The 13,991-nt window shown below is 42.2% G+C and overlaps 1 protein-coding gene across 3 annotated transcripts; it reads right to left on the bottom strand.

The window, feature by feature from the left end:
• Positions 1–1,658: 1,658 nt before the first annotated feature.
• Positions 1,659–6,193, bottom strand: RPP38 (ribonuclease P/MRP subunit p38). Of its 3 annotated transcripts, XM_032425617.1 has the most exons (3): positions 5,986–6,008; positions 3,702–3,807; positions 1,659–2,596 (listed from the first exon to the last, which is right to left on the bottom strand). In XM_032425617.1, the coding sequence occupies exon 3, from the start codon at positions 2,580–2,582 to the stop codon at positions 1,737–1,739; it is 846 nt and encodes a 281-aa protein (XP_032281508.1). In that variant the 5' UTR covers positions 2,583–2,596; positions 3,702–3,807; positions 5,986–6,008; the 3' UTR covers positions 1,659–1,736. The 3 variants fall into 3 exon arrangements, with proteins under 3 accessions (XP_032281508.1, XP_032281507.1, XP_032281509.1); XM_032425616.1 differs by lacking the exons at positions 3,702–3,807; positions 5,986–6,008 and adding an exon at positions 6,092–6,193; XM_032425618.1 differs by lacking the exon at positions 3,702–3,807 and having other exon boundaries at positions 5,986–6,018.
• Between the last annotated feature and the right edge of the window lie 7,798 nt (positions 6,194–13,991).

The raw sequence follows: 13,991 nt of genomic DNA, 5'->3' as shown, positions 1-13,991 counted from the left end.
GTTGGCTTACGTATCACCTGTGGCTGCTTCACGCTACAGAGGCAGAGTTGAGTTATTCTGACAGAACTGTATGGCCCAAAAGGCCTCAAATATTTACCAGGGGGGAAAAAAAAAAAATTGTCGTCCCTGACTTACTAGAGCTGAAAGCCACTCTGCACCATCGTCCTAGAGACAAACCCACAGCTGCGACTACCACTAGAGGGGGCTCGGGGACTGCACAGTAGTGCACAGTCAGGCCGGCGGGGTTTACCTCTTTGGAGCCTTAGAGAAGACTTCTCATATAGGACGATTCCGACTCCACTGCATTACCATTCTTTCTTAACAGAAGGAGAGTGGCTTCGGAAGCAAAACTGAACCAGTCCACCAAAACACCAAGAATGAAGTAAATGGGATTTTAATCTGGAGTCAAGTCTCTCATTGGGAATTGTGTTCCATTCATTTTTAAGGCACAGCCTTATATGATGTAGGTTTTCAGGTGATTGCAGACTTGCCAGTCAGTAATTTTATCACAAGCTCACGTCGTGATAAAACTGGCACTTTTCCTTTGTTTACATAATTCCAGTTGTTATAGAATTCAGATGCTTTTAATACAGTAATTAATAAATAGCATATTTTCCTCTTTAAAAGGCCTCTTTATAATTTAGATTACCAATGAACATTTCAAAATTGAAAACTGATAAAACTAGTGTTTATAAAGTAGTTACTAGAATTAAATTTCACTGCATTACACAGTGTCTTAGAGATTCAAAAAAACATTGTCCTTCATCTTTGTCAACAATGGAAATGCTCTATTCCATGAGGTGTCTTTCCCTCCCCATCCCCTCCTTTTTTTTGCCAAGATGGCATTTAGTGAAATTTAAAAGAACAGAGGTGGCATAATCCAAGAGTCAACCAGAATTTAGGCTGAAAATACACTTTAGCAATCCAGTACCTTCCCCCTAAATTACAAAAGGACCTTTTCCAAACACATACTGCAAATGGCAGACACTTTAACACAGACAAAGAGGATTGATTATGCTCCATTTTCTAACATGAAGAACCCCAGTAATTGCACAAACCCATCTCTGAGACCTCAAGCTCCTCACTTTATTTAATTCTCTTCCTGCCTCATTTGACCTAATTATCAGCATACTTTTTACCCATGTTAATTTTCCAAGGAAATAAGCTAACCACGTAAAGGGGTGAATTTCAACCATTCAAAATACCGCATCTGGCTTTTTCCTATAAGCTCATGCATATGCCTACTACAAAGAAAGTCAGATCAACAGGAAGTAAAAAAATAATTTTTTCCTGATATGTTTCTGAAGACAATGTTATTGCTTGGTGTTTAGTATCTTTCTTTTAAAACTGATTGATCTCCAATCCAGTTTCATCTGCATTACTAACTAGAACCTGTTTACTGTGGCACATTTTCCAAGTTTGATAGAAAGATGTCAAGTGTTGTAGGATACAGAATTTCTTGCTTACAAGCACTGTACCAGGCTTTTAAAAAATGAATTTATACAAGTATGGAAATTAGTTTCAATAAACTTTTGTTTTGATATTCATACTTTTGAATATTTTCTGCACTTAAGTGTTTTTAAGTGTCAGCCTATTTATATAGTCTCAAACCTATGAAAGGAATGTTACTAAAAGTACCCCAAGAATATATGTAAAAATAACACATTTTATTAGTTTCAAGGCTTCTTTACGAAGTGTTGTTTTACAACTATACAAAATGACAAGTTTATAGAAGATTACTTTGAAGTCGTTTTTTTACCTTTGGGTGGTTTCCTTATCTTATTGGGGTTTGGAATCACTTTCTTTATTTTAAGGGGCTGTAACACAACAGCCTGCTGACCTTCAACAAGCTTCCTTTTATGTTTAGAGAGGTCTTCAAAGGAAGTTTCCAAAATCTCTTTGTCTTGGCTTTCCAAAGATTCAGTGTCTGATTTTTCCCTGGAGTCTTCCAGTCTGCCTTGAAGCCATGGTACGTGTAAACTGGGTACTCGGGGAATTATGGCTTTGACTTCATCAACAAAGGCAGTGGTGTCCTTTCTGAACCCCAAGGCCAGGATACATTTTAAGCCAATGACAGGTGCGAGTGTCTCGCTGAGACGGGGAACCTGACAAGCAGGAACGGATCTGCTCAAACTTAACTGAATCAGGTGTGAGGTGATGAGCGCAGGCTTGGCTGACTTACACACTAGGACCAGCAGCAGCCCATTCCTTTCCAGAGCTCTGGTAACCTCATTAACGCCAATGGTCAGCTGCTTCCTGATGTGGACAGGAGTCCACCCTGACCCTTGCTCATTATCTCCTGGTTGTTTCTCCTTCTGATCCTCACTCGTATCAACCTCTGTGCTACATTTGTCTGGGCTTTGTTTTTTTAAAAACGGTTTTTTCTTTTTCTTCTTATCCTCAGTCTTCTGAAGCCCAAGCGATTTAAATCTGTCTTCAAGGGTGTGTAATATAAAGTGCATGTCTTCTCTCTCTAGTGCACTCCAGCAGATAGCATATGGGTTGTTCAGCGCTGTCTTTACCGTTAAAGGTCTTGTCTTCCGAACAGAGCCCCTCCCCGGTGCTTGAGGGGCTGCAGCCATTCTGAAAATCTTTCCTAAGAAGCAGACGACAAAGTAAATTCGTGTTATGAGCAGTGCATGTCAGAAGAATATCTTGTTTGTACTCTTTCTGATTCCTGATAGGCTATAGCAAGCCTGACTATACAGAACCAATGACATGACCATACACTAAACCTCTTTTAAGATTAAGGAATTTATGTTCCCCATTTTTTCATGACTTTGTCTTTATTCTTATACAGGTAATATATAAATGTTTTGCATTACTGCAATCACAGTGAAATCCTATTTCATTTATTAAAAATGTTCCATGTTTCTACCTGTTCATGATTATCTTTTTTAATGACTGTGTGGTATTAATCTTACAAATCTGTTACCATTTTCTGAGTTGCTCTCCAGTTAGGCCTCCATCCCACAAAGACTCCCTGAGCACCCCCTGTGTGCAGGCAGCGAACAAGTCCACCTGCACGGAGCCCCCAAGCTGTGTGGGCCCAGAAGCCTCTGCTGTTTATAATCAACCAGGTGTGGGTTTTTAAGAACCAGCATAGTAATCTATGTACACGATTACAAATTCAAATGATACTTTCATTCTATGCCCTTTTGTAAGTCTCCCTCCCTCCCTGAACTCTAGGCTTCTTGTATATCCTTCCTTAAACATCTCCCACATACACAGGTATATATTCCCGCTTCTGGACAGTTATTCCAAGCTGACTGCTTCTGCAGCTGGCAACTTGAGGAAAACTAGGGAAATTTTGTGATGAAACTCAAAAATACGAATCCGTTAAAGAAAAATAAGAAGGATCCTTCCTGGGAAAATGTTATAAACCACTGATGTAGGGAGCATATCTTGGCTCTCCTTCCCAGAGCAAGTGCATTTGTCTTCCCTCAGTTTTATTCCTTGCTTCTTCCTGGTGCTCAGCTAAGAACCGTAGTGACCTACATGGCAAAACTGAAGGAAGTTAAATGAGCCAGCCCGCGAGAAGTCTGGCATCTGGAACTGTCCCTATTTTCAGATGACCAGATTTTCTCCCTCCAGACAGTCCCTCATTCCAGGTGCTCATTTATCCCACTGAGGCTTGCCTTGCCCAAAATGCCCCATGCACAATTAAGAATTAAGTCCTCTCCAATTGAACTTCCACTCACCAGGCTACTGATGGCAAAGAGCAGGTGTCTTTGTGGAGTGTGTCAGAACCTAGAAGGCATTTTCTCCATCTATTACTTGATTGTCACAAAATTCCTATAGAATTGCCTAACGTGTGGGTGAAGAAACAGTCGGGTTAAATGCCTTGCCCAAAGTCACAATTGTTTTTCCAAACCCGAACTTTATGCTTTTTCAATCCTGGCTGCACCTCAAAAATAACCTGTTGCCTTTTAAAACATACAAATGGTTGGTCCTTATCCTGGATGTACTGAATTGGAATCCCTGGGAATAGGACCAGGGCCCCTGTATTTGTAAAAAAAAATAAACTGTCCAGGTGAGTCTGATCCAGAACAGGGTTAGAACAGCTGGAGTAGGACAGGCTCCCTCTTGACCCTGGACAGCCATGAGAAACGGCTTTCTGACCTCCACTGGTCTCCATCCAGTGCACCTGCTAAGTCAACTTCTAACAGAAATCTAAAATTCAGCTCCTCCGGGCAGGGTCAGACTTCGTTCAGGCCAGTGCTGCCAGAGCCTTGGTACCTGCTGCACAGCCCTCCTCATCCCCCATTTTCTCATTGTTCCCCTCCAGCTCGGGGAGTCAGGAAGTAGCTCAGCCAAATCCTTGGTAGAGGACCGGCATCAGGTTGAAGGTGGTCAGGAAGACAAGACAAATAGGACCTAACAGAGCTCTTGCCAAACTGCAAGTCAGCTCATGGGCCTCAGCACTCAAACAGCACAGAATGCGGAAATCCTTAAGTAAATACTTAAGAGTTGTATGCTCTGGAGGGAGAGTAAGCTAGGCACGAACTCCCATCTTCAGAATCTAGCGCGGGGAGACAAGAGCCAAGTAGTTCAGATACGCAGACTCTTACACCATATAATCCAAAAACAAAGTACTGATTGATGAGAAGCCGCAATGGTTTTGGAGGAGAAAAATAGGAAGGCTTTGCTGAGGTGCCTTTTGAGCTAGGTCTTGGAGGCATTCACTACATACAGGATCAAGGGCAAACCCTTTAAGGTGACCTACAAGGCCCTCCACACTCTGGCCCTCATCATCCACCAGCCTCTTCCACCATGCACGATTACACCCCGCCACTGAACCACTTACTGTTGAACGAGGCCACCAGTTTCTAACCACATCCTCATACACATTAGTCCCTTCCACCTTCAGCCCCCACAACCACCTTTCTTCAGCAAGTATTTCTGGATCATCCACAACACACCAAGCCATAAAGTATTAAAGTAAAAACAGTTACTAGCCTCACCGTGCTTAGAATCCATGAAAAAGACATATCAGCAGGTAATAACATACTAAGATGTGCACATTCAAGTCCGGGAACTACAGAATACTAAGGAAACAGCAGAAGCTAACTTAGCTTAAGGAGTCAGAAAAGAGGTCCTGGAGAAATTGACCTTTTAACCTACATCTGAAGAATGCCTGCCAAAGGGAGTATGAAATAAGAGTATCCCAGGGAACATTAAGGATACGAATTAAGTTCAACGTCGCTGAGGCAGAGATGCTAGAGAGGGTGAGGTATTAGGGAAAGGAAGCAAGGACGAGAGGGTGAAGGTCCTTGCAAACCTTATAAATGGGAAGCAACTGTAACGTTTAAACAGAAGAGTGCCATGATTTGAAAGGCACTGCAAAAAGATCTTTGCGGATTCCCGGCCTGGAAGCGTCCTTCGCCAAGAGTGGAAGGAGCAAAGAGGTTCCCAGAGTAGGCACGACGGTGGCCTGCACTAGAGTCGCCGCAGAGGGGATGGGACAGAAATACATAGAGTTGAAATAGTTAAGAGGTAGAATCTACCAGGCTTGGTGCTATCACCCGGGAGTAACGCAGAGGAAGGACTCCGGTCTCTAGATCCGGTAGCGGAGGGGAGGACAGCCCCAGTCCCCGCTGGCTGCATTCCTGTCCCAGAGTCCCTCCCCGTGCATGCTGCCCTGTATCTAGTGCCCTCATTCTTCACTATTTAGATTCGCAAACTCTAGTTATTTTGTGGTCCGTCCCCGGTTCTAGGCTGTGGAGCACTGAAGGACCAGGGTGGGCTTTATCTTACTATTTCCCGTACCCTACAGATGCTCAGCTCCAGACAGAGGAGAGTAAACCAAGGCCCAGGAAAGTACGCCCGTTCACGCGGGGCGGCCCGAGAGACAGCAGTCTCGGGGAAGACCTCGGGACCTCGCGTGCCCGCCGCCCTCCGCACTCTGCCGCCTCCCAGGCCGGATCCCACCCGGGGCGCGCCCCTCCGGTCCCCTTACGTCCCCCGCACCCCGCTCCCACTCACGATGGCAACCGCACCACCTCCACGTGCGACGCGCGTGCGCAGAGCCCTCGCCCTCCCTGGCCCCGCCTTCCAAATGCTCAGAGAGCTTCGCATCTCATCATCTCACCTTGTCACTCACAATCGAGAGTCGGCCCACAGTTTCGCGAAGACCGAACTATAAAAGCCCTGAGTCTGGGAATGTGGCTGGGAGGCTCAGGACGCAGTCCTACGGCGGCAGTGCGCAGGCGCAACGCCGGTCTCGCGAGACCTCACGGTTGCCGTGGTAACCCGCGGCTCACTGGCTGCACAGCTTGGTCTGGGGGCTGTTATAACGCCGGTAGCCGCCGGAAGGCTGGTTCTCTCCTGTGTCCCCCTCTCCCTTCTAATCCAGTTTCTCCCTTTCAGCGCCTGGCAGTCTTGGCTCTCTCTTCTCGCTCTTCTGTATTTGGCTTGCCTAAGGGGACGCAAAACCCTAGTTCCCGTCCAGTGTCCCCATCTCCGTCGACTCTCCGGCATCAGGAAGATAAACGGGGGGATCAGGGGTGGTTTGAGGTAAAAAAAAAAAAAAAAAAAAAGTGCCTACAGGCAACAGTGTAGGCAATCTTGAGCCCCCTGAAAGGAGAGTAAAGGCTTCTTTGCGTTCTGCGACAGCAGCTCTGAAAACTCCAAATGTCTGCTGTAGCTACTCCGACCAGTGGAAACTAAAGGTACGAATGGAGTCGCTGGGAAGTTATGGACAACTGTAATAAAACAGCTGAAGGACATTTGCAAGGTCGGGCATCTGAATCTTGTTTTACCCGTGGCGAGAACTTAGAAGAAAGTACGTTGCTTCTGACCTAAAGAGCCTCCTCCCTCATCACCCCATTCCTTTCTCTTTTCCAGCCTAACTTAGCGCCCCTTACTTTTCCTCTCTCCATTTTTCTCAGAACTTTTCCCTTCGCAATCTGGTTTTCCATTTTTTAATCTGTTTTCTCCATTTTCAGTTCTTATCACCTACGTAGTACCTAACTGGCCATAACAGAAAACAAAACAAAAAACCGTGTTCCTTTTGGTCAAAGATTTCTGCAGGTTACACAGGGTTAAAGTACAATGTGATTTTTTAAAAATCACAATCAAAAAGAATGAAGTTACAACGAGTTTGAGGCTTTTGTTTCGTAAAATGAATCTTACTGATTCATTATGATAAACTGTCTTAGATCTAGCTTAAGCAGTCTTAGATCTAGCTTTCAAGCTGTAAGAGAAACGCTGACACACATATCTAATTGAAATGCTAGAATGATGGGAAGGAATTGTGCACAAGTGTTTGTCCCCCTAAGGTTCCAGAGTGTAGAGTTAGATTTATAGCATCATCTAAGTTGACATTCGCTCTATGAAGATTACCTACCATTACATCCCACAGCTCTGGAGCCAGTTTGCCTACTTGAAATCCTAACTTCATCTCTGGCTGGGCATGTGACCCCTAAGCAAGCTAATTAACTCTTGAAGTGATAAAAATAGTACCTGTTGTGCTTATTAGAAGAAATAATCTATGTAAGATGATTAGCACAGTCCCTGGCATGCAGAAAGTGCTTGATAATTCTGTGATGAATCTGGTGACAACCTGAATGAGGAGTTAATAAAAATTAACAGTAGCCTCTATGACTTTAGTGCTTGTGTTTTATTTTGAGACCACCAATATAATTTCCCCAAGAATTTTGCTAACATGACTACATTTTAAAGGTAACTTCTCTCATTTGGATCATACAAACTTTACAAGAAAAAAAGTAAACGATCCTCCCATGACCCAGATTGCCTCAAAACATATTTCCTTTCTGTGTTCCCTTGTAATTTGTTTCATATTTATACACGCAATTAAATTGTGAAATAATAACACAGATTAAAATTTGTGTTCTGATTTTCTTCCCATATAACACTTTTGTATGTTTCTCACAGTCTTCAAGTTATCACTTTAACTCATATATGTGTTGTATGTGTATATATACATATACATAATATATACATAATATATATACATATACATAATATATATACATATACATAATATATATACATATACATATATATAATGTTTAATGACAGATATTTCAATTATTTTACCCTGTAAAACCTCAATTTTGTTTTTGAATAATCAAGTTTTTTTTTATATTAACTCTAGAATTGGACTATTGTTAGATTTATATGCTTGTCATGATGTAAGAGTGGCTTAAGGGACCTAGTGATAAATCATGTCATTAGAGGCAATGTAAATGTGAGGCATTTCAAGCAGTTAAGGGATCTCTAAGTAACAGCTGGTGGCAGTGCCACACATCTGTAGATAAGGTCAGTAAGGAGAAAAAGATTCTAATTGGATTTAGACCATTTATTATACTTAAAAGACAGCAAAAGCAAGATCAGCAGGATCTTACGCCCATGGGACGATATCCCTAGTCCCAGAGATCAATAACCATAGGTGTCATGAGTGATGCGTCACTCTGCATTAACAAATCAACTTGACACTTCAGCTGAGCAGTTTCATAGACTTACACAGAAGCCCACAGCTGTACCCTAAGGTGGCGAGGTGATGGGGGGAAGGGGAGGGCAACATGAAAAGCATTAGTCTCCACTAAAACTAGAGAAATGGAAGAGAAACATCCTTGGAGTTTCCCACAAGATAGGGACCTAGGGACGCTTGGGTGGCTCCGTCAGTTAGGCATCCAACTCTTGATTTTGGCTCAGGTCATGATCTCAGGGTCGTGAGATTCTCTCTCCCTACCCCCTCACCCCCCTGCACCACTCCCTCTCTCTCTCTCTCTCTAAAACAAACAAACAGAAAAGATTGCGACCTTGCTCCAGGAAGAATCCCAGGCATTCTGCCAAGACTCAGACTGCAGTCAAGCCTTGCCTACATGACTACATGCAAGGTTGTCAGGGGTCTTGGCAGAGAGCTGTCTTTCTATTATAAAGGAGAGATTTGAAAAACCTTACATCAAATGGTCACAAAGCTGGGATTTTTTTTTTAAGATTTTATTTATTCATTTGAGACAGACAGCACAAGCAGGGGAAGAGGCAGAGGGAGAGGGAGAAGCAGACTCCCCACTGAGCAGGGAGCCCGATGTGGGACTCGATCCCAGGACCCTGGGATCATGACCTGAGCCGAAGGCAGACGCTTAACCATCTAAGCCACCCAGGCGCCCCTGCTCCTTTTTTTAAAGTAGACTATTTATTAGAGTTTTGTTTTATTTTTACAGGCAAAAGCCTAATGTGGTATGATGCTAGGCTTTAGATTTTCCATAGGTCCTAAAGAGCCAGCAACAGTAATTTTGGAAATAAGTGTCTATATGATATAAAGTCAGCTGCAGATAACTATTCAAAATATGCCATACATATACATAAACATAAACCTATAATTTTAGAATTATTTAAAGTATAGAAATTTATATGAATTAAATTATCACAGAATTCTTTCTGAAGCAATATGAGAACGAATGATTGAGAAGCACTTTTAATGTAGAAATATGTATATATGTCTATAACTATGTATTAGGTGAAAAATATAAATAGCATTTTACTTTATTCACCGGTTTTTATTGAGCATCTTTTATGTCAAGCAATGTGCCAGATGCTAGATACATAAGAATGTTTCCTTCCTTCCTTTTGTCAACAGATAACAGTATTTATTGAATTCTAAGTTAGGGATAAAGCAGTGAACCAAAGTTCTAATGGAGGAGATGGACAGTAAAACAAAGAAAGTAAAATATATAGTATATTAGGTGATGAAAAGCACTGTGGGAAAAAAGATTCAATGCAATCCCTATTAAAATCCCAATGGCTGTTTTTGTTGAATTAGAAAAACCCACCCTAAAATTCATACTGGATCTCAAGGAACCTCTGAATAGCCAAAACAATCTTGGAAATGGAGAACAAAATTGAAGGACTCACACTTCCTGATATTAAAAACTTACTACAAATCTACAATAATCAAAACAGTGTGGTATTGGCATAAAGACAGACAGTGGAATAGAGAGCCCAGAAATAAACTCTCACATATATGGTCAATTAATTTTTGACAAGGAGACCAAGACAATTTAATGGGGAAGGAGGTTTTTTTCCAAAAAACGGTGCTGGGAAAACTGGATATCCACATGCATATGAATGAAGTTGAACCCTTATTTATATCCCATTCAAAAATTAACTCAAAGTGGGGCACTTGGGTGGCAGTCAGTTAAGCATCCAACTCTCAGTTTTGGCTTAAGTCGTGATCTCAGGGTCATGATCTCAGGGTTGTGAGATCACACCCTGCATCAGGCTCTGTGCTCAGCACAGAATCTGCTTAAGATTCTCTCTCTCCTTCTGCCCCTCCTGCTTTCGTGCTTGCTCTCTCTCTCCAAAATAAATAAATCAATCTTAAAAAAAATTAACTCGAAGTGGATCAAAGATTTAAGCTTAAGGGCTAAAACTGAAACTCTTAAAACGTAGGGGAAAGTCTTCATGACATTGCATTTGGTAATGATATCTTGGACATGACAACAAAAGCACAGACAGCAAGAGAAAAAATAGATAAATTGGATCTGCATCAAAATTAAAACTTTTTGGGGTACCTGGATGGCTCAGTTGGTTGAGCGCCTGGCTCTTGATCTCAGCTCAGGTCTTGATCTCACGGTGGTGAGTTCAAGCCCCATGTTGGGCTCCATGTTGGACATAGAGCCTACTTAAAAAAATTATAAAATAAAATCTTGTGTACATCAAAGGACACTATCAAAAGAGTGAAAAGAAAACCCACAGAATGAGAGAAAATATTTGCAAATCATATCTGATAAGGGATTAATATTCAGAGTATATAAAAACTACAACTCAACAACAAAAAGCAAAAATAAACAAAAAGCCCATGGGGCACCTGGCTGGATCAGTCCATAGAGCATGCAACTCTTGATCTTGGTGTTGTGAGTTTGAACCCCCCAAAAAACAATTCAAGGGGTGCCTGGGTGGCTCATCAGTTGGGTGTCTGCCTTCAGCTCAGGTTGTAGTCCCAGGATCCTGGGATCGAGCCCCGTGTCAGGCTCCCTGCTCAGCAGGGAGTCTGCTTCTCCCTCTCCCTCTATCCACCCCCCACTCATGTTTTCTCTTGCTCATGCTCTCTCTCTCTCTCTCAATTAAATAAATAAAATCTAAAAAAATTAAAATACAAGATTAAAGACACATGTGATCATCCCAATAGATGTTTAAAAAAAGCTTTTGATGAAATTCTACATCCATTCGTGAAAACAAATTTTGCCAAACTACAAATAGGAAGAAACATACTAAACATATATATCCACTGAAATAAGCGAGCTGCAGTGAACATACCACATTTGATGGTGAAACTCTGGAAGCATTACCTTTAAGGAATCATATACTACTTGTCCTATTCATTATTATACTTAGTTCCTGGCTACCGCAGAAAAGCAAAGAAAAGAAAGATCTGAGGATTGGAAAGGACAAAATGAAACTGTCATTACTCATAGACTATTGTTTGCTAAATAGGAAACCCAAAATAATTTACTGAAAAACAAAAGATTTATCAAGACTGCTGGATAAAGAGTCAACATACAAAAATCAATTCCCTTTCTCTGTACCAGTTACAAAAGGACAAACAATGAAATTTTTAAAAACATTTAATCTAACATAATAAAAAATTATAAAGTTCCTTAGAAATAAATCCACATGGGGCGCCTGGGTGGCTCAGTCGTTAAGCGTCTGCCTTCAGCTCAGGTCATGATCCTGGGGTCCTGGGATCGAGCCCCGCATCAAACCCCACATCGGGCTCCCTGCTCACGGGAAGCCTGCTTCTCCCTCTCCCACTCCCCCTGCTTGTGTTCCCTCTCTCGCTGTGTCTCTCTCTGTCAAATAAATAAATACAATCTTAAAAAAAAAAAAAAATAACATTACCTCCTTTTAATAGACTATATAATCTGCTTATTATATGTGTTATTGTCTGTGACCCCCTACCAGAATGTAATGCAAGGATAAGGATCTTGTTTGTTCTGTTGACTAATGTTTTTCAAGAACCTAGAACAGTGCCTTGCTCATATTAGGCCCTCAATAACTATTTGAATGAATGAAAGAATGAATAAGGAGGATAGGATGGAATGGAATCAGGAGAGTCACAAAGGTAAAGGTAATGTTCTATTTCTTAAACTGGTGGTAGGTTCATAAATGTGCCCATTATTTTTAGAATTTTAAATATATGGATGTATGTATATTGGTTTGTAATCAATACTTAATAAATAGTAAAAAAAAAAAAAAAAAAAAAGGGAACTTGATTGTCCAAATTGACTCACTCCCAAAGGAAAGCTGAGTTTTTACTGTACCTGGTATATTATTATCACTGGGCAGAAGACATCAGTATTTCAATTGTCTTTTCTCTCTTTTCGTTCCGCGGAACAAGACACCATGGCTCTAGCCTCTGTTTATGGGAGGGCAACTCAAGAGAAGAACATGCTTTGAAAAGAGTTCTTAGAAGAATATTCTAGACTTAGAGAATAAAACAGAGCACAGCGTACCTTCCCTTTCCCCTTTTCCTGATTTCTTATAATGACTGTAATGCCCAAATGTCTCAGCTCTAAATACACCTCAATGATGGAGTTTGTCCCCAGTATTTCCCTACTGAAACACTGTTAGGGCTTCCTCAGCAGAGAAAGCACTCACTGTTCTGAAGTTGCCATTTGCCTTTGTACCCCACAGTGTATTTCCCATCACCTGCAAATTTGAAAACTAAAAAATCCTGGCCAGTAGATTTTGCTAACATTTGCTTTTTGTCTTTTACTTAAAAATTCATTGATTATACCATGAAAGTATTTTTGAGATTTAAAAACCAAGGGATTTACATGAAAAGGTAAAGCAAATTTTTTTTTTTAAGATTTTATTTATTTATTTGATAGAGACAGACAGAGAGGGAACACAAGCAGGGGGAGTGGGAGAGGGAGAAGCAGGCTTCCCGCTGAGCGGGGCTGGATTCCAGGTTCCTGGGATCATGACCTGAGCCGAAGGCAGACGCTTAACGACTGAGCCACCCAGGCGCCCCGGTAAAGCAAATTTTTTTAAAGATTTTATTTATTTGAGAGAGAGAGACAGAGAGAACACAAGCGGGGGGGAGAGAGAGAGAGGGAGAAACAGACTCCCTGCTGAGCAGGGATTTTCCCCCCTGCCCTCTACGTGGGGCTCCATCCCAGGACCCCGGGATCATGACCTGAGCTGAAGGCAGATGCTTAGCCCACTGAGCCACCCAGGCGCCCCAAGCAAATATTTTTTAAATGTAGTTTTATGCAAAAACAGGCTAAAATGTTTTGGGTCCTTTCATCACCACTTGCATTGTTATGTTAGACGTTTCAGATCGATAACTCTCTAAACCCTGAATTTGTCAGTTCTTCCAGTCATTCCGCTCCACGAAGGTTTCTTCTTAAAAGAGTCGGAAATGAACTCCTCCTATGACCAAGAAATGCTGTTCCAGTTCTTTGAAAACTTAATCAAATGTGAATCACAACCCCATTCTGTGTGTCTGCAGACTTGCAGTGACATTGGATTTGTTGCCCTGGAGAATGGGGTCAAACTGAATGGGTGCGTGCTTCTGTGCCTTTACAATAACCGAGAGCTAGTTAGGGGGGTTGCAGCACGTGTTCAGAATGCGTTTTTGCTTTTTAAAGAGAAGACGCCTTTTTCATTCCTGATGAAGTGTGCCTAGAGATATGAGAGGAGGCTTGAGAGTTCTCAAAAAACTGCCATCCAGGTTTCTAGGAAGTACGAGAGGGCAGAGGGAGATATATACCAAAAGGAATCCCCACTGAGGTCCGTGCCCTAGGGAGATTTCCCGATGTCCTGCAAACAACCTCTTGAGAAAGAATTGGGGAGGGAGCCAAGAGCGGAGAGGAACTCATTTAAATTCCCTGCTCCTCGCCTTTCCAGTTGCAGCCGCGCTGGCGGCTCACAACCCTGACGCGCCGCTTGGGACGCGGCCGGGCGCCGAGGTCAGGGCAGGTGCCACTCACTGCTAGGCCCCGCCCCCTAGTACTGGT

The sequence above is a fragment of the Phoca vitulina genome, unplaced genomic scaffold, assembly GCF_004348235.1.
Source record: "Phoca vitulina isolate PV1807 unplaced genomic scaffold, GSC_HSeal_1.0 scaffold33, whole genome shotgun sequence".
In the NCBI taxonomy this organism is placed as follows: domain Eukaryota; kingdom Metazoa; phylum Chordata; class Mammalia; order Carnivora; family Phocidae; genus Phoca; species Phoca vitulina.
The sequence above is the reverse complement of the archived record's forward strand: the minus strand, read 5'-3'. Positions and strand labels throughout refer to the sequence as shown.

Excerpts from the sequence above, each read along its gene's own strand:
- RPP38 (XM_032425616.1), bottom strand. The coding sequence starts at position 2,582 with ATGGCTGCAGCCCCTCAAGCACCGGGGAGGGGCTCTGTTCGGAAGACA.